Source organism: Anser brachyrhynchus (genome assembly GCF_964034855.1).
Source record: "Anser brachyrhynchus genome assembly, chromosome: 5".
NCBI classification, from domain to species: domain Eukaryota; kingdom Metazoa; phylum Chordata; class Aves; order Anseriformes; family Anatidae; genus Anser; species Anser brachyrhynchus.
The window spans coordinates 9,099,548-9,120,653 of NC_137699.1; the positions used below are offsets into that span (position 1 = coordinate 9,099,548).

Consider the following 21,106-nt stretch of genomic DNA (forward strand, 5'->3'; position numbering starts at 1 on the left):
AAAGCTGCATGCCATTCTTAGACATGGTGGATGCAAATTTTTGCAAATATTCAAGACAAATGTAAAATTGAAATTCAGGCACGCTTTTATATAAAATATATACCATTCTTCATTGGGTGTGGGGAACAAGTTTACTTTTTCAAAGGCTGGATATTTTTCAATACCTAGGCTCTAACAGAAAACTCCTTTATTCTCTTTTTGTAACCTGCCGCGTACATCAATGTTCCTAGATCCTCTAAGTGTTGTTAATTATTTTTGAATCTTTCACTTGACTCAGATGGAAAAGGAATCATAGTGTCAATAGCATTACAGTTCTGTCAAAGTGATTCGAAAAGTTGAGCACCTACCACAGTTTCTCAGTTCAAAGTAATAGCTTTGAGGGCAGTGAGCTTTCCAGAAAGCTATGAGTTGACCTAGAATCAACTTAGTACAGTATTTTGTTAAGTTTATTTTTCAAAGAAATAAAGGACTGAGTGTTTTGATCATGGAGTTGACTCTGTTTGCTGTATCACGATGGCCCCATGACTTTTCTATAACTCTATGTAGCTGTCTTGTTTAGATTTTCCTACTAGCACTCAACATGCTGGTGCTTTCTGATTACTGGTAATAATCCATAACAATGAAAGACTACCATAGGTAACAAATGAAAAGCATACTAATAATAATTCAGTTCCTCAAAAGCTGGTTGTAATGGAAGAGCAGTGACCCCGGAGCACTGTGCAACTAGCTTCCTGCTTCCTTTAGCGTTCTTCCTATATGCATCTTGCTCAGGGGTTGGGAATTACTCTGCCAAAACTTTTTTTACCTTGAGTTCTCGTTAAATGTCTACATGATTTTGCCAAGTATTTATACCACTGATCATACCCACGGAATTGGTCTGGCATATTTGACTGTCGACAATGTGAAGTCAGATGGTGTTGTGTGGGCTGTCTTTCTCAGGTGTGGAGTACTGTTTGTTTCCTCACTTTATGTGAAAGAAAGGAAAGAGTTGGCATATTTACATGCTTTACTTCCTATTTATATGCTGTACTTCCCACTCTTCCAATGCTAGTCAGAGGTTCATCAAGGTATTATTGTAGATTGTTGGCAAATTTCTGGAAAACCATGATGTAGTGATGAATGGTAGTATCTGCATTTTTGTGGTACTGTGTTTGTTAGGAGTCACACCGCATCTATGACATCATACTAATGGAAAAATATTCTGCAAAGCTTTATGAAAGGCTTTAAAATAGAGTACTGATTTTCTTTCTTGTATCTGTTTATAAACAAAAAATAAAATTTTTAAGGTTAGTTTTCTAGTTTGTTTATTCTGTCAGGGCAAAGCAGATTCTATTAGCGAAGGGTTTAGAGGTGTTTTGTTGGTTTTTTTCATTGTCATAAGTCCTCTGAAAACTGAACTACTGTAAAATCTTGTTTTTGGTGCTAGAACACTGGAATTTTAAGTGCTAGCAGTTGTGCTTACAAAAAAACACCCTACTTCGAATCATCCTTTTGTGTGCATTTATCTATGTTTCTATAGACAGAGCAAGAGACTATTTTCATCTATAATTTTAATTGTGATTATCTGCCTGAAACTTGCAGGGTTTGTAGGACATCAAAAGAAACAAAGAGCATTTCAGATGTTAATAGTGGGTTTATAGAACTGTAAGTCGGCAGAAGGAAAGAAATACAGATTTCTTTAAACCACTTGTAAAATAAGAACTCGACTCGCATGCAGTGAGTTTTCTTTTGGATATCTCTCTTGTAAGTGTGCAAGGCAAACGTGAAACGGTGATCTTAGCTGGTATTTACATCGTAGGCATATTCTTGATATGCTAAGGTCCAAGACTGACAAATGTGTGGCTCTTCTGTTGCGGGTTGGGGTGTGATTTGTGGCAAAATATAGGGGTATCTAAATACGGATCGGGTGAACTTGATAATACAATATGTAACTACTGACTGTAGAGATGGTACATTGTCTGTCCTATGTGGGATACGGTTGTCATAAATTTCAAGTCTGCAGCTTGCTGACCCTAGTAAGATTTGTTAGTTTTTACTTGATCTACTTCTGTACCACCTTTTTTCAAATGCTGTACTATAAGAGGCCAGATCTGTTCTTAATAGGAAATGCTAAAATGATAAAATCACTGCATCAATTTTACAGGAACTTCTAAGGCATTAGCATTTCACTGTGTTAAAATTAGTGGATTTTAAATTGAAGGGTGTCTTGTAGATCTCAAGTAGAGAGTTTCCTAGTTCTAAATATTATTGAACTGTATGTTAACCTAAGTAAAGGGATGCTGTATTTTACAGTTAAGACTGATTTTCTTCTCAGCCGCAGATGGTGTCTTTGCCTAAAGATGTTCATAGAAATCTTGGGTTGTATTTTTATTTTTGTTATTCTGTTGGAAAGGACATGGGAAACTTTCCTTCCCTTCCTGCTCTTATTGGAAGCAGGAGAAAATAGAAATAACTGTCCTTCAAATGGAAGTTCCGTAAGCTTTACAGGAAAAGTTATGGTAACTTATGAAAAGATACATCTCAATTTTGTTTACTCCCTTCGTCTGCTTGTGTGCTCTTTCCATTTGCTTTTGACTAGCTGTATAAATGTATTATGGTGCTACTTAGGATTTTTTCCCTACTGAAACTCCCACTGAAGCTTTTGAATTACCATGAACAATCAATCTTGCTCTCCTTTTCTCATTGGCAGCTTAAGGTGCTGAGCTAACTTGAAATAAGTTTTAACAGCTTTTTCCCTCAATGCTGCTAATTAGTGTAAGACTTTCTGATCAGCAAGTATCTGTTCTACAAAAATATCTAGACATAAGTAATAGTAAAGAATAAGATGCATTCCAGCCAAGTACTAGTGTACTGAGAACGTATTTGAAGTTGAGGTGGGATTGAATTGACAATTGACTTTGCATACTGGAAGAATTTCAAAAAATGAAGTTCTAAAAAGGATTAATTGGGATTGGGCATTCAATTATTTAATTATAAAGGGGATATAGCAATTAAATAAAAACAGTAATAGCTCTGCTAAGAAAAAAAGAAATGCTTCTTAAACAATATTTTTACATCATCATTTTAACCTTGATGCATTCTTTCCTAAAATATTACTGATATTGGCACAATAATTCCTATGTGTTGGGAGGTGGGGGTGGAAAAAAGCAATCCATTTACCTGCGGGAAAGAAAGGATTTTAATTTTTTTTCAATAGAGTACAAAATATATGTAATGAAATAGCTCTTGAATTTTGTTTGAATTCACTTTTAAAATATTTTGAGCTATTAGCTGATATTCTATGAAGAAATATTTCTCTTGTGCACAATGTAACAAAACTAGGAAAAAAACCACCATTAAGTAGAAAAATAATACATTAGTATGGGGAAAATGTGAAGTAGTAGAAGGGCAACATCCTAATCAGAAGTAGGAAGGATGTAGTAATTTTTTTCCTTTAAAGATGAAATAAATTATTCAGGAATCCAATTCCTTCGCCCTCAAGTCATCTCAGAAGTATGCTTGGCAAATGTTAGCAAGAGCTGACCTAAGATCTTAGTGAACAAATAAAAAGGAAGATTTATACGGATCCTCTCACACCTTTAGTATGTTGATATTTTATGTTTTATAATTTGTTCAAGATGTTGGGAAGTAATGTTTTGCACCAAGACCAAACAAAATAGTGCTACACAGTGGTCATTTTTCTCTTATATAAAAAATCCGTATTTCACATACAGCGATTGCATTGCACTTCAGGTTGGCAGCAGGAAAGAGCAAAGCTTTCCTATTATTTCTTGTGATTTTATTCTTTTCACATAAGTTGAGAACAGTCATTTTTTTGTCTTCTGTTCTGTGTAATTGTGTTACCCTGTGACAAAAGTTTATTTTCCATACAATTTTGGGGAGAAGGGGTGAAAAGTTACTAGGCATCAATGAAATTATTCATTCTTATGAGTCATGAGTCTAGAGAGTTTAAGAGGAAGTGCTGTGTACTAGGTCAGCTGGTAACAAAAGTGATGAATTGCTCTTGAACTTACATTGAGACATTGGCTATTTGCTAGAATATATCTAGAGATTTTTCTGTATGAATGAGATGCTACTCACAGAAATAAGTACATTCTACAGAATGAGATATACGTGGACAATATCAATTCTTCAGTGTAAACTTAGTCCATTATATAACTTTTTGAAGTATCTAAGGATGTATGTAAGATCCATTCAAATAGATTTGCAAAATACAAATGCACAAACATCAGCACTTGAGGAAACTATTAAATGGTGCATGTCATGAAAGGTGAGGCACTAATTGCAGGAACTTATGCTTTTAGTGATACAGTAACTTTTTGCTGGCAATTTTTAGATTAAATCATAACATTGTTCAAATGCAAGTTAACTGTTACTGAGTGTTTTCGCATAAAAATCAGAATACTTTAGGTTAAATAAATAACTTTTCTGCTTGTAAGCGCTGTGTCCAGAAGTCCAAAGGAGTTCAATCATTTTGGTAGATGAAGAAAAGCTATGAAAAGCTGAATTTGAGTGATGCATGAATGTTTTTCTAAAAGACTTACGTGGAAAAGCTCTCCAATGTATTAAATACTATAAAGTAGTAGTGGGAGAGAAAAGGATTGAGACTGTCTGACCATTCATTCAAAATTATGTTTCTGTGGTCAAATTAGCAAGATAGTCAATTTTTGTGCTTTAAAAAAAAAAAAAAATCTTTTGGAGAATACTAGTTAAAGCTTGTAAGCTTTGCCCAGGTCTACGGAGCTTTTCATTCCAACATACTGTATATCTTTAAGGAATGTTTTGTAAAACATGTAAGAAACAACCTTAATCCTAAATATCTGATTACCCTTATCTGTTTTTTTTCTTCCTCCACCCCAGGATTTTAGGAAACAAAACAAGATGAAACACCCTCAAATTTGATCTCATGTGAAACATTTGAATTATCTTATATTTCAGTTTGTTCAATTTTAATAATTTAATAATACTGAAAAATATTTATCCCACTGAATATACTTGTGTTATACATTGTTTTGTAGTTATGCATCTTTAGTAGTTTAATTTGTTTTTCTTATGTAATAAAAAAAAAAAACTCATTCTTACACCATGACTGAAAACTTGGCAATTTCAGAACGTCTCCTCTTGCTTAGTTTCATTATGAAGCCTTAATGTGAAGTTTCAGTAATATCTAAACAACGCTTTGTACTCTACTAGATATTTTTCTGAACAGTTTTGTGAATGTATATTCCTATTTAAGTGTTTACCCATACTATCTTTATAACCTTAATTATATGTTAGAAATGTTGTATTTTGCACCTAAAAAGTGCAACCTTGTGAACAACTCAACCATCAAATGAAGCACAAGTTATGAAAACAACATAAGTTAATTTAAAACCAGGTTTATGCCTGTTTTTTGGGGTGTTGCTCAATTGAGAGCTATACAGGATTCAGAGAGCATGGACTGATAGGTGGAAAGATATGACTGCTCTTTGCGAGTATTTCTGTGAATGGGAGAGTTCTTGGCGTTGTTTCAGGCATCCCATTTCCGGAAGCCTTACTGTGCATTAGCATTGAGAGAATGGAATTGATTTACAGGAAGAAAGAGGGGGGGGAGGGCATCCATCACTTTCTGTAGTGACAAACATCCGAAAGTAAAGTCAATTTATTTTGAATGGCAGGAAAAATTGGGGTGTAGTTCTATGTAGCAGATGACTTGATTAATAATAGGAAATGTGTGCTTCTTGTGTATAGGAAAGATTTGTCATATGTTGAGCTGCTTTTTCACACTGTACTGTATGACTGAGTGTTTTTTCTCATGCTGTATAAAATAGTACTGACCACTGGGACCCACTGGAATGCAGACTCGACTTTAAACTTTTTCAGTTGACAGTTGCTTTTTGCAAAGCTATTAAACTCACCTTCACAGGGTGTGAAGGTTCATATTCACCTTTACAGTGAATATGAAATAAATGAAAAGGATTCACTAGGCCTCATTTGTAATGTGGAATTCCATGAGTCAGATGTTAGAATAAAAATATGCGATTAGTAATGGGATTAATCGCTGGTCACCCAAAAATGTTGATTGAAACAAGTATGGACCATTTAGCGCTGTTTCTAGAAATAATCCCCTTATACATGTATTAACATCAGTTCTAGAAGACAAGTCTTAGCCGTTATCAGTTGTCTTGTCACGAACTCTTCTCTGTGGCTTATGCCAATGCTGCTTTTCCTGTTAACTCTCATTGCTGAGATATCAATATCTGATATTGCAGTTTCTCTTATGATAAATCTTCTGAGTACTCCTTTGGAACAGGTAATAAAACAAACCTCATACTGTTTGGGTGGTTGTTGCTCAGTAGAGGATGACTTCAGTTTTTGAATTGAGTGGATCTGGTAAGAAAAAATGATAGCTAAGAAAATCTCTGTCAATTATCCATTGTAATAATCATCCTGAAATTAAAGATCATTAAATATGTATGTGATCTGTTCTCTAAAATATATTGGGAATTATCCTTACTTTTTAAAGTTGTAACTGAAAGTGCTAGCTAAGGAAATACAACTTCTAAATTTATCTTTTACACTAATTCGTGAGGTTAACTGCAGATTTTTCTGCAAAGTACATAGGGATTTGCTTTTGGATAAGAAGTGAGTGAACTTAGTATCAGTGAATCATGAGGATCATCTGATGGAATATATTGAACTGGCCATAAAATTTGAAGCAAATACAAACCATGAACATAACCACCCTGTGTTATTATGAAGTAGGTTTGGAGATTTTCTTTGGAGGTCAAAAGTGTAGTTTTAAGACAGGTTATTTTTGTCCGCTTGCAGTACTAAATTTTCTTAAAATAAGAATTATGTCTATAAATCTTAACATATGCCTCAGAATATCACTCTTTAATAATATTAAATGAACTTTGAAGGTATTAGAAAGTGGAAACTCACAAAATGCTGGAAGTGATTTTTTTAAAGGTGAAACATCTGTTGAAATGACTATTTGAAGTCATCTAAAATCTATAGGATTGTTGTGTTTGTAGCATCTATTGTTGTCAGATGCCATTTTATTTAAACTTCTCAATGGCAGGTATTTAAGTATCCCCCTAAAATTAGTCACTAGCTTCAGTATTACCTTTACTTATTAAGGCGGAAACTGAAACACTGCCGTTTCTTTATTTTGTGGGTTTTAACATTTATTTATTTCTTCTTGCTATAATCATATTTACTTTAGATCCCAATTGCTTGAATCTATGTACTGTAAAACAGTGAGCTAGGAAAGGAGGAGGTATTTTTTTAAACACTAATGACACACTTATGGGTTTAATTGGAACTAAGTTAAATATGATGTTGCTCGTGATGTCTTAGTTTACTTGTTTACTGTGTTAGGAACAACCTAATGCTTTCACAGAAAGCTTTGAGAAGGGACATTTCTTGAATATTTTATATGCTTTCCACTACTTAACTGGAAGGAAAAGCTAGCAGGTTGTTTTTTTTTTTGAACTTGTTCTTAAGAGTTTCATTCCAGAAATAAGATTTTTAAAATAGGTCTGGATTTTTACTAACAGCTTATGTTTGCCCTACATAGAACTGTTGCAATTGTCTCTTTATAAATGCTATGTGTATTACAGTATGAAATGCAGCTCATTATGATGAAATTCAACAAATTATTAATGTTGGCAATACTTTTATGTTCTTTACCTATCTCATTCATGGTTTAAATGCTTGCATTTACAGTTAATTTTAAAATGCTTCCAGTATTTGGTCCTGGAGAAGCTTCTAAAACTTGGCACTCTCACCAAAATGTTCCTCCATCAGACTTCCTTCTTAGTAACTTCAGGACATTAGCAAAACCTCAGTGTCTTACAGTAAGCAAACTCTGAAACTGGAAGCTCCCTGTCATAATGCAACAACAAATAGAATTCTAATTTTTCCCGAAACACACACTTTCAAATGCATATAAGCAGAAGGAAAACGGAATAAATTAATATTTTAAAGTGTCTTAAAATGTTTAATGGATAGTTATTTCATTGACTAGATTAGAATCATTAGATAAAGCTTTTTCTTTTATTTAAGAATATAAAGTGTTATACAAGAAAGCTGTGGTCTCAATTGTTGCTGGTGATGACAATTTTTTTAAAGAAATGTATGTTTGCCTTTTACATAGGAGAAGAATATTGCACTCTCTCAGAAAAACCAAAATTAAAGAGTGAGCAAAACAATGAAGCTTAGCATTATTGATAGTGTAACAGGAGTATGTATTGAAAATAGTTCATAAATGAGTTTCTTACTTGTTTCCAATAAATCCTGCTGAGTCTTGGAGGGAAAACAGAGTTATCAGCCTAAGTTCGTAGCATTTCAGGTGGTTGCTGGTTATTTGGGGAATGTGCAGGTTCTGTCCATGTAAGAACGACGTTCTGTAGTTGTGGAATGAAATGTAACTGCATTCTACTCTAGCACTTCACTACGACCTTTTTTTTTTTACTGCTCATGAATATTCCGAAATAGGTTAATGCACATAATACAAGAAGCTAATGTCTCAACATTTTGCTGCACTTCATCTGGTGAAGGTTGACTGTGAATTTGACTGAGATGAGTTAGAATTTATGAAAAAAATGTGTTTTATGTCTTAACAAAAAAATCCCTTAAGTAGTTTGTATATAACAAAATGAAACGTATGTGGATGTACACGTGCATATATGTACACATGGTTTGGTTGTTTCATGTCACTGTCAGGAAGTCTTCTGAGGCCTGAATTTTCCTTGCTTGTTTTGCAAAGCTGAAAGCAATTTAACAGAACCGTAACTGTTTGCGTAACTGTCTATACATCTTTTCCCATAAGGAGTTAAGCTTAACTTAACCTGCTTTTGTTGATTGTTCATTGTTGGATAAGATAGTGTTGTGTATTTGTTGATCTATAGTAGTATAAATGCTTTATCTGAGACTGACCCCTTGAGTGTGGGATGTTTATTTTTCCATGATTGCACTACAAAATAAAGCTAAAGCGATATAGAGTACGTTTGTGCCCTATATGCAAGTATCTAACTTACTTGCTGCTTTTACATACTTTGATACTATCCATTCCATCTTCCCAGAACAGATCTAAGTTTCATGGTAGTCCTCAGATCCTTCTGTATCTCCTCACAACTCTACACAACTCTAATTTATATCTTCTATTGGGTACCATCTCCTTTGCCTGGTCACAAGGAGTCCATCATATGGTATGTGTAGTGATTTGGCCAGGAGAAGATGTAAGGGGGGGGGGGGGGGGGGGTCTTCCTTCCTTTGAATGCTTTTCTTCAGTGAGCCTCTTATTTGGTTCTTTTTGCTACAGCATATGATGTGACACCGGTTAGAAAATTGTCATTCTTAAGTCTTCTTGTCTATAGCAAATTACGTTGTAACTAGGCAATGAGGTCAAAAATAAACTAGTAACCAGTGCTGAGAAGTGGTAACGAGTCAGAGAAAGCATAAAATCACTTGAGCATTTACTTTTGTAAGAAATCAAGCTTGAGCAAGGAGGATGCAATACTTTTAATACTTAATACTTCTAATACTTGGGGGTGGTGGTACAATACTTTCAAGGTTTTTTCCTCTTTAAAGGATTCTTATGGATCTGCTAAAATACCACGTTAGGTGAATGATAGAACTAAAGTTGAGCATTCGGAGGAGTTAAAATTAACTTTCTCCTTATGGAGCAAAAGGAGTATGGAATTGAAGAAGAAATAATTACTTATTGACACTGTTATATGAATTACCATAATTAATTCCTGAGTAACTTTCAGCATAGTAAAAGCATGAGTTCTTTTTACAATGCAGTTGCTCTTAAGAATGTAAGCAGTAGGCAATGCAGAAAGGGGAACTATGATACTGTGGCTATAGGCTGAAAGGGGGCCAGTCCATAGAAGTGTTTATGGATACTAGCCTTTTCTTATTCTCTTCATTTGCAAAGCAAGTTGAATATAGAAGCGCTATGGATTTTGACAGACTTCAACCCTTGATTTGTTTGTGATGACTCCATCTCCCTCCCTCCCTTAATTTTTTGCATTAAATTACTGGTGGTTGACTTAAGTCACCACTAGCCTACCCATTTGAACAGTGGTCTGTGATTTTTAAGATTACTCTCTTGAAATCTGAAAGCCTGAATGTAAAGGACCTTTTCTCTCTTACTTTGCAGATTGGTTTTTATTGCCACCTACTTAAAAATAAAAATGATGCATCAAGATAAAACATAAATCAGGATGAATTGTGGCAATGGCCAATTGCTGCTGTATTGCGTAGCTTACTTTTAGAATATTTTAGTTGTTTTTTTAAGCGTATAGTTTTGTTTTCCATAGTTGATGTATCAAGATTAACGTGATCCAGGCAACTGCTGCCTTCCCATTTTGTAAGACAGTGTCTCCTTTGCACTGTCAAAGGATTTTTATTTTTCTCTTCTGAACTTATTCAGTCTTCTGTAACAGTCTCTCTTTCTCCTGTGTGGTACTTGCTAGGAAAAAAAAAATGGACATGATGAGGAGACAGCTGTAGATTACTGTGATGGTACCATCTTAATTTAAGAGTTGTCATGATAATGTGATCATTTTCAATACTCTTACTCTTCCATTCCCTGTTGTAATATCTCATATCTTAGTTGTGATGACTTATATCATCTCTGGGATTAACTATATCAGTCTATGCATATTTATAATATTCTGAGTGCCACAGAACAAATGCTGCCATCTGGACAATGCTGCAAAAGAAATAATGGAAGTTATATGATCAAATTAATGTGTAAATGAATAGAATCATAGAATCATTCGGGTTGGAAAAGACCTGTAAGATCATCTAGTTAGTCCAACCTTTAATAAACAGTATTTTCAATAACGTGTTCATATCTAATAAATGTATTTCAGAAGCGAACAGGAGGGAAAAAGCAGGATTTAGGCAGTAAACATAGGTAAAGGTGGTAACCACTGTTGACTGTGTTGCACAGGTACAACTTCTGGTACACCATCACAAGAAATGAAGGAAAATACACAACTGGTGGAACTTGAAGTACCGCAACAGAAGAGAACTAGGCGGAAGCTAATGGACTCTCCGGTCACAACTCCAAGTCCTGCTGCATCCAAGTGCTACAGCCTCCTTCATCTGGAGGATTCTCTAAGCAAGGAGGTTCGCCCCATCATCTATACGCCAGAATCTTGCAGAAGACCAGTACAAAGCTGCAGTATACAGACTGTGGTAAAGCAAGGTTTACACCTTTCAAGCCCTCAGGAAGCAAATGAATGCAATACCAATAGGCAGCTGAAAAAGGCCAGTGTTATGGACTTGACATGTGATGTTATCCCAGAGTGTGATGAAGCTGACATGGACTCAACAGTAATTCTCTATGAAAGGACAGGCGAAACAAACGAAGCTTCTGTTGACTCATCTGTAAAGCAGTTACAGCCATGCAGCAGTAGCATTCTGCAAAGGTATTTTCCATTGATTGGGTAACAGTCCTTTCCGACGTCCTGTCTCATTTCTATTTTCCAAACACTTTAATTCTGTTTATTTTCAAAGAGGTAGTTTTTGTCATTGATGTTAATTGAACTTGTAACACCTACTATTATTTTGAAAATCAAACCTTGAACTATAACATGTATCAGATTCAGTTCTGCCATTATTTGAAATCAGTGTTACCGATGACAAAGTTTGTTGTTTTTTTTAAAAAGAGGCAATTTTATCTGACTTAGGTCCATAGCAGATTTTACTAAATATAATCATTTGATTTCAGACTTGGTCTTTCTTCCTTGAAAAGCAAAAATCCTACCTCAGTACTTGAGAAGCCCTCATATATGGCAATGACTTCTGCTGCTGAGAGAAAGCGAAAGGTATTAAGGTAAGGTTAAACTAACTGTGCCAATCCCATGTAAATCAGTTTGTATTCATTTCTCATGTTCTTACTTCAGTTTTATGTTTCAAATCTGAAAACTTGTTACACAAGTCACCTGAACCGACATACAAGATGTTTTGACTCGTATGTTCAACAATTCAGATGCTTCTTTCCTTCTTGGCAAGCTGAGTAGAATGTCGTAAGCTTTCTTTTGGTTTAGGGGCTCTGTTATTGTAATTGAACAAGTACAAATGAACATTGTCTTCCATATTTACTGCCTATTCAGAAAGGGAAGATATACAATTCTGAAAAAGAAATTCCATTATCAACTGAAGATGTAACTTGAAAATGTTAGGCTTTTGATGGAAGGCATTTGACTACCAAAACAGAAAGTACAGAAAATGTTTGACAACATTTGTGTAGCCGGTGCCCTTATTTTTCTGATAATTCATTTACAGTCCCAGTTATTATGACTTCTCTTTTGTGATGTGCTCTTAGAAAAATTCCCATTTTGTCACTTCTCTATTTAGATCCTGAAAGACCTGAAAGGCATTTGTAAGGAGCAGTAGAAAAGCTAGAACTGAGCAGACGTTAAATGGAGTTGTACTACTTTTTGGTTGTTCGTTGTTCTGTTTTTAATTAGTTTTGACTTAGTTTACACTCGAATACGCTAACAATCAGGTCAGTACTGATGAAAGAGGTCCTTTTTTGGTTTCAAAGTCAAAAATAGATACTTTTTTTTAAATAAATCATAGTACAACTCACATGTTGCTGCTCAGTGAGTGGAGCTGCCACATAATAGGTCTTGTAAAGAATGTTTTAAGACTATTAGAAACAAGTAGCGTAGGTATGTCACAGGCCATGGAAGAAACGTCAATTCTTGGTAGCTTTGTATCACTGTTTATGAGGAAGTAAGAGGGAATGAAATTTCCTTACTTGTGAAGGAGAAAAAGATGCTTGTGACTTCACAGAGGATGCCTTCTTTCACTTCCTGTTCTTTACTTTTCTTACCCTGTGGGTCTTTGGTGCTTTCCTTGTTTTAAAGTAGTTCACTCCAGGCATTCGTGTCCTACTAACGTTAGAATAAAAATATAAATATCAGACACTTTTTATGCTGTAAATATAATTGGATATGGTCCTACTGTTAGGAGAGAGGAGACAGTCTGTCATCATACAGAGTCTGCTTTTACCAAATAGCATTATATTCTTATAAGCATAAGTTCTCTTCAAAAAAGCATCAAAGACTGTATTTTAGGACTCATACAAGACAGGCATGTCTTTGCTGCTTGCTATGTATTTTTGGTTAGGCAGAAAACTATTAGGAAAACTAGAAGAAGTTAGAGGACTGCAAAGTGAGATAATAGAATATATTAGGGGGATGGGAAAAGCATAGAAACTTGGACATAAATAGAATTAGCTTGTTTATGAGGCTTACTCCCAGAGTGAAATGAGAGAAGTAAGCAAGGGAGGTGCATAAGGCTGTGAGATGACTGATAGGTTCATATTTTTCAGTGCAGATCATCAGTGCGTCACATGAAAGGGTATAAAATACAAGGATGTTTTTCTTAGTGATTTTGAAGCTATAACAACTTTTTGCAGCTTAGCTGAAAAGTATCGTCTGCTGTGAAGCCACCCAGTCCAACTCTGTTGGAGCTTGTAGAAAAATAACGTAGTGATTTAAAAAAAAAAAAAAAAAACTGACTTTTTCGATGAAACCAACTTGGTCATTTCAAGGATTTCATACATACGTAAGTTAGTGTGCAATGACCATCAAACTGCCTTCTGCAGTCTTCCAAAAAAGAAGGGGTGGGATGGAGAATATATATACACATCATAGAGAAATGAGTTCATTCATTGCTTTCTTAGTTGTGAATGACTAATACTGGCTAATATAATTTGATGTATTTTGCATATTGCAACATCTACATTTCTGTGGAATTGCTGATCACTTGACTGATGTCAAACTTTTTTTCTGGCTGTTTTTCAAGTTCTACGTCAAACACTGGGTTAGGTAGTCTGAAAGAAGAAGTTCCTACAAAAAGTGTTCGACAGGAGATTGTGATAAGCAGTCGAGTTTTGCGAGTACCCAAAATGGCAGGTAAGTGTCAAAATTTGAATATGTGACCCTGTGTTGGCAGTTATGTTTGTACAGGAGGGCCAAAATTCGGGTTAATACTTATGGTTTGGGCATTTTAACAGCATGATTCCTCTAAACCATTGGTTTGAATAGTAAATCCGTTCACTTAAAATTCTGAATATTGTCTAATCAATTATCTGGATAGCACCTAATCAAAACTCATTATTATTTCAAGCTTGGTGAGGAACACCTTGTCCCAGGAATTGAGGACTTGGAGCAAAATTGTGTGCTTGTTGAGATATTTATCTGGTACCGATTTTCTTTGCCAATTGTAATTTATCAAGAAACGAAACCCTTTAAATGCTTTCATACCTGTTTTCAACTGTTTGCTTCTTTTTATAACGCAGCATGGATTTGGTTTTAAAGAGACTTGTGGGTTTTTTGAGATTTACTCAGTATACTTTAACACTACTTTGGGTCAACACAGTATTTGAAGAAAAAAAATAAAGCAATATTTCAGAATTACTTCTGAACTTGTTTGGAACTATCAGATGGTATTCTGTGGAAATTTATAACAATTGTGTGACTAAGTACATGACATGTGCTTGAGGTATATAAGTGTACTGTAACAATTTTTTTTAAAAAACACCAACTTCTCAGCTAAGGGGCGCAAAGCTCTTCAAAACTTAAAGTTTGTGCCTTTCAGAGTTCTTGATGCTATCTTGATGCTAAGTTGCTTGGCACCTGCAGTAGACCAATCACGTGACTTTTCTCACTGATGGTACACCAGTTTTACAGTACATGTGTGCTTTTGTGTAAGAACCAATGTGAGAGGAAAAAGTATAGATGAATACGTACTAGTGTTGATTCATGGAAAATTGTCGCTGTATTAGAGTAATGTTTATAAAAAGTGTAAATCTGATGCTAAGCTTTGCCTAACCAATAGTTACTTATTTGGCAAAGTACATTCACGGTTATATTAGTATCAATTTCTTCTACTAAAGATTGGGTTATAAGCTTAGCAAAATCGCTCTCTACACTGGTACTACTAAAAACATGTAGTGACGTACCAAATTCTAAAATAGAGAATAGATCTTTAATTTTTGAAGTTTAACTGATCATAAAATACATCTTATTTTCAAAAGTATACATTATAGGAGAAGAGTGAAACATAAAATCCCTAACAGGAAGAGTGACATTCAAATTGAATTAAAAAAAAAAAAGTTTCTTCAATGATGTAATATTCATTTTTTGGTAGTGCTCTGTACATAATCAGGATTAATGAAACTTTAATATATCTCTACATTTTTAGATAGACTGCTGTGCCATTTTTATAACATCTCATGTGTCAGTTGAGAGTCCTATTGTTGGACTTAATAGGTAATTAGCACACTGCTTTACTGAGCTGAGTGATTACACTTCTCATATCAAAAATAGGCTTTCAATAAGGGCAAGAAGTGTGTGCAAAAGTTTAGGCATGCTCTGAAAAAGACATCAAGGTATGAGACATTCATCCAATGAACATAAGCACAATTTGACCTATTTGTAATAACATTTTCTTCACTAGGAATTGGAAGAAGGAGTTGGAAGGAAGAACGGGATGTGTCAAGAAACCTTGCTAGAAGCCTTTCTGAAGGAAATGTAGCACTTGGTGCTAAATCAAGGACATCAAAAAATATTCTGCTTCATGTGTGCAAGAAAAAAAATAGGATTTAGCTTCATCCGTAATTCATGCAGGATCAATGTAAGGCAAGTGAGAACAGAGTGACTTTGCTTTCCCTCTTGTGAATTATTTTGTGTTAAAGATGTCTCAGTAATAAAGAACTTTTTAAAAAAAAAAAATCCAGTTATTGGAAATAGGAGGATTTTGTTGGATTCTAAAACCCAATAAATTCATTTGTCTCCTGCTTGAAAGCTTACAAATATTCTTGGTATATTAACAAGTGAATATGAAATTTTATTTCAAGTTGTGAATGGAGAAGTGCATGGGATATCTTACACCATAGCCTTTGAGCTTTTCCCTGTGTGTATGACTAATAGAATAATACTTCATACAGTGCAAGTCTTAAAGGCAATCAGAGGTACTGTAACTTTTTGAAATGACTCTACATTGCTCACCTATACTCAGTCTTAATTTTGCAATAATTTTGTCATACAAAACTAGAAAAATTCTTTGGACCCGCTAAATTTTCATTGCAGTTTCGTAGTGTTACCATGGTTTTTCATTTGGAAGCATGTGAAAGACATTAATATTGAAGTGTATTCATGTTGAGCATTAGGATGCTATTTTACTCTTAGGTAACATTTTTATTGTGGATAGGTAATACCAGTGTAGTGCCAGGAGACAGAAAAATCTTTACAAAAAGGGTTTTAATGATGTATTATATCTTAAAGTTTAGCCTGTGTTTCTAACCTTTTCCTTGGTTGTAAATGTTCCTGTTTTGTATTTCAGTTTTGAATTCATTTGTAAATAGGATAATTATGTTAATAACTTGGAATAAACTGAGTTATAACTAAAAGTATTACATGAATTGAAAAATGTACTACTTCGTGAGTCAGAATTAATTTTGACAAATATTACTTCATGCTGTATGTTTTGATAAATGATTACGCTAAGACAAGTAGGTTTATAGTTACATTGCAACCCTGACAGCCTGCCCACCCTTCGCAACATCTTTCTGGTGTATTTGGTCTATGTAAGTGGAGGTGTATACATAAACTTCCCCAAGCTGATTGGAACTAGAGGAAGAAGTCCAGTTACAGTGGAGTTAAACGTCTGTCTGAATTCAGCAAGCATCTTGCAATCCAGTACGTTAGGCAGCATGAAGTGTGCTGTGGAAGAAGGTTCTTCACAGGTGGTGGTTGTTGCTGTTGTTTAATCACAAGTTTTCCTTTGGTAGCAGAGAACTGGGTTATGTGATCTAAAAGCTTTTATCAAATTTGTTCCTAAAAATATTTCAGTATTACCACAAGTTTATGGTTTTATACATGTATTTTTGCTCTCTGTAGTCTTTGATATTTAGGCAAACTAATACAAACGTTCTTCTCAGTTAGATCTCTCCTTAGCTGTTATGTGTTGACATGGTTATTGTTGGAGCATTTTCAGAAGACTTGAGAAGAAGGAAATGGTAACTGCATGTATAAACTTTCAGGACCACTCGTGGAAGGAGCAGATAACATTGCAGAGGCTTTCTTCATCAGGAAAGCTCAAAGAAAGAGTAATTCCTTGAAACAGCATTGCTAGTTAAAAACAGAGGTGAGAAATTAAATCCTCTTATATATCCTTTCAGAATGCAAATATAGGTAAGATAAAGTCATTGTGGTGAGCACAGCTTCATACTGATTGCATAATAAGAACTGAGGAAATACTGGCTGTTTAAAAGGTGGTTATGAACAATGTCCTAAACATAAGATAAGCAGTAAAACAAAGTTTGGGACTTGACCGCATCCCAGCCAGATGATGTAATAAATTTCAGTAGAATGAAGGGGGTGGTGAGGAAGTCATTTTAATACTTCTCTACCATGATGAACAACAAGATTTTGGGATTAATTTAAATTTATGGTTCTGGCACCAGGTACAGCTAGAATTGTGGAGACCGATATGTTTTTGATTTGAGTTTTTTTCCCAAGTTGTGTTTAATACAAAATGTGCATGGGAGCTCTTATTCACACTGCTTCACATCTGCAACAGGCATGTTGGGCTTTGCTTATAAATACAGTTGTAATGCACGTTGCTTTTATGACATGTAAGGCTCAAAATAGATGTTTTGAAGGGTTTTTAGACAAGCTTGTTCATGCAACATCTTGATGCTCACTCAAAACATAGAACTGATGAGATCTTGCTTGTTGGTTGTGTGGTTGGTGTGTTTTTTTTTTTTTTTGCATACCCCTGAGTGGAATTGATTTGATCAACTTGCAATGCTTCCAGAGACTTTTTAAAAAAAAAAAAAAATAATAATAAATAAGGTGTTGAGAAAATTAGCACACAGATGTGAGTTGACTCCCGTTCCTGCTCAGAAGCTCACAAGTTCATTAGCTGGGTGTGCATTTATAGTTTATAACTAACAAAATGGTTTCCAGCAATTAGAAGATTGAAGCAGGATTTTTATTGTTCAGATGGCTGTTGATTACACATCTGCATTATTAGTTATACAATTGTCATTACATACTATAAACACATCCAGACTTCGTGAGCAGAAGGTGCTTAAGAGTACATTCCACATAAATTGCTGGTACAGGACTTCACAGTGCTTAATAAGTTTTTTTGTAAGACTGCCAACTTTTTCTTAAGTAGAAAGCAAAGAGTATTTGGGGAGCAGAGAAGCTAGCACATAACTCATTTTATTTCCCTGCCTATCCACATTGCTTGTTACCTGTTAGCTTGCCTTTACAAACTAAATAGTAACAGTTCTTTAGGTGACATTTATCTGAAGTATACATTTAATTGATTTCGTTCTGTACCATGCATTGTTAAATCATGCCAGATGGGAGGTAAAGGAATATTGTGCAACACAGAATGACCCAGGCTGAATCAAAATTCAAATTACTTAATTTAATCTTGTGTAGTGTTAATAAATAAATAAAAGTAGCTTAACAGTTCACTGGAAAATGTGCTCCTGACATCTTAGATACCTAATGCACCACAGGTAACGAGTGAATCACCGTACTTGCTGTGAGATAAATGAGAACTTCTGTATGTTTGGAGAGACATACGCAGCAATACTAGCACTGATCTTGGATAATCTTGTTTTCTTATTTAATACCAATACTTAGTATACATCAAGATGTTTTTACTCAGGCTAATGTAAAATCTAAAATTCATGGTTCTGTCTTATTTAATGGATCCTTCATGAGTTCAGTGTAGGAAATCCTTGTGTATGAACGACCACTTTCTACAAATGTCTTGTTCTAGTGGTTTCTAGAAGTTCATGTGATGAATGAAAGATAAAACTTATAAAATCTGTAGATATACTATATTCCACATCATTGCAATTTATTTTGGGGAAGGGCAGGAACAAAAATATTATACCACTAGTTATTTGTAGAAGGTTTTCTCTTAAATATTTGAGGTTACAATCCACACCTCAAGTGTATTCTGAAAATAAGTACATACATCATTACCATCACACCCTCTGTGTGTGTAATTGGTGGTGAATAGTATCGACTCTAATATGGTAGTCTTCACACGAGTTTTATAAATGTTCTTGCATAGCTCCAAAATGAGTACCAAAATAGTGTGCTTATAAAATATTCAGTATTAAAAATAATCATTGGTCTTCCCATCAAACTAAAGCAGTAATGAAACACTCAAAATGCCTGAGAAGATTACCATGCACCCAAAAGTATATTGCTGAGGTTTTCTTAATAGAAAAAGTTTCCTTCTGTGGTCTACATTGGGAATATGTGATCCTACAGGGTTTATGTTTTTTTCCTTCCTGAATGATTGCAATCAACAGGAAACAATGTCTTACAACTAGCCACTGCTTGTTGTTAGTTTAGTCCCTGCTAGTACAAGCTGGGAGCCCTAGTAACTCATTTTGGGGCACTGTCCAGGCTTTTAGGACATCTTGCTATTGCTGGTTTTGCAATGAGGTTATTTTTGAAAACTATTTTACCAAGAGGTGAAGACTTCCCGTGGCAACAGGGCTGAGATGTTTATGGAAATCAATTTGTTGCAAATGTGAAAACGAAGTTTTAAGATCTGGTCCCATCACAAAATTCTTAGAAAAAAATACAAAGGCTGTAGCGTACAGTTTGTATTGTGACTCATTTACTTATTTATTGTTGTTGCAGGAAAATGAATTTAGAGGAGGTATCTGAAGCATAGCAAGATGCTTGCTAACCAGGCTATGAATATTTGTTACTGGATGGAGTTGGTTACAGGCGAAAGAAATGCACAGAAGAATGAGAACAATATGGTTAGTGGGGCTATAGAGACTGCTGAGCCATTTATAATGGACTCATTACATCTTTATACACACTTTGCAAAACAGTTTCCATAACATTCAAACTCTTTTCATAACATTCTACACAGGTAGTAAATTTAGTGTAAATTTAGTCTTTTCTAGTAACTGCCTTTAATCTTCACAATGCTTCAATGTATTTGTGCCAAGTGCCCAGGCATTTTGAAAGATAATCATGTCCGTTGATTTTGTAGAACTTTAACAAGGTTTGTTATCCTTTATAGTAAACCAAGAGTTATGTAAACTTTTATCCAGACACACCTGTAGATTTTTAAAGGTTATTTGAAGAAGACCATCTCCCTCGTACACCAAAACCAAAACAAAATCTGCTGTCCTGTCAATTTGGCAAAGCTCAAAAACATGCTTGGGTTATTAGGAAAAGTCACTTTTGCAGTAGTGGTGGAAGTTTCTGTACGAGCCTGAAGCTTCGTGAAGAGATGTACTCACTGGGACAAATATTTAGTGAGTTAGTCCTACATTTAAAGACTGATTATCCTCTGCTGAAGAAAGGCTCTTTCACCTGCAAGTTTCAGTACTCTGACTGCAGAAGATAACAGGTAGATCAGGTAGTACTGGGGAGCCTGACAGCGTAATATAAAAATCAAGATTGAAGTTAGCAGAGTGGTCCATCTTGAAAATCATTTGGACTTGAACGTAGTTGTATTTCACTTGGTTTAGCTTTTTTAAAATGTCTGTAAATAGACATGAGAAAAATAATTTTAACAACTTTGACAAAATAAACGTTCCTAGAAAATTTATCTGCTGGAACTGTAAAATGTGTTCTCTTCAGGAATTTGTAAAAGCCTTCTTAATAGAGAGCGGATGTGTAATGGTAAATGGCCCATTTTATTTCTCTGCTGTGTAGTGCTCTTGGGAAAATTATTCCTGATTTCCCCATTGCATTAAGTTTAATTGTGCTATACATATTAGGTATTAAGGTTTTATGTAGCATGACTATAGTACATTGAAGTACTATAAGGGAGCAAATTAAATATACATATAATTCAATATTAGAAGCTACAGTAGGGCAAATCAAGTTTTAAAACCCACAGACAATATAATGGTTTGGGTTGGAAGGGACCTTAAAGATCATGTAATTCCAACCCCCGGCCCTGGCCAAGGACACCTCCCACTACATGTGCAAAGACCCATCAAGACTGGTCTTAAATCTCTCCAGGGACAGGGCATCCACAGCTTCCCAGAAGTAAAGAATTTCTACTTAATACCTAAACTAAA

At 34.9% G+C, this 21,106-nt stretch overlaps 1 protein-coding gene across 2 annotated transcripts in view; it reads left to right on the plus strand.

Annotated features, from left to right (window-relative positions):
* KIF18A (kinesin family member 18A) overlaps positions 1-16,446 on the plus strand; it is a 42,820-nt gene extending 26,374 nt beyond the window's left edge. For both annotated transcript variants that reach the window (XM_080595243.1, XM_080595242.1), the window contains exons 14-17: positions 10,949-11,429; positions 11,732-11,836; positions 13,819-13,928; positions 15,475-16,446. In XM_080595243.1, coding sequence (XP_080451369.1) covers positions 10,949-11,429; positions 11,732-11,836; positions 13,819-13,928; positions 15,475-15,623 — 845 coding nt within the window. In that variant the 3' untranslated portion in view covers positions 15,624-16,446. The remainder of the gene's footprint in view (positions 1-10,948; positions 11,430-11,731; positions 11,837-13,818; positions 13,929-15,474) is intronic.
* Positions 16,447-21,106: the final 4,660 nt, after the last annotated feature.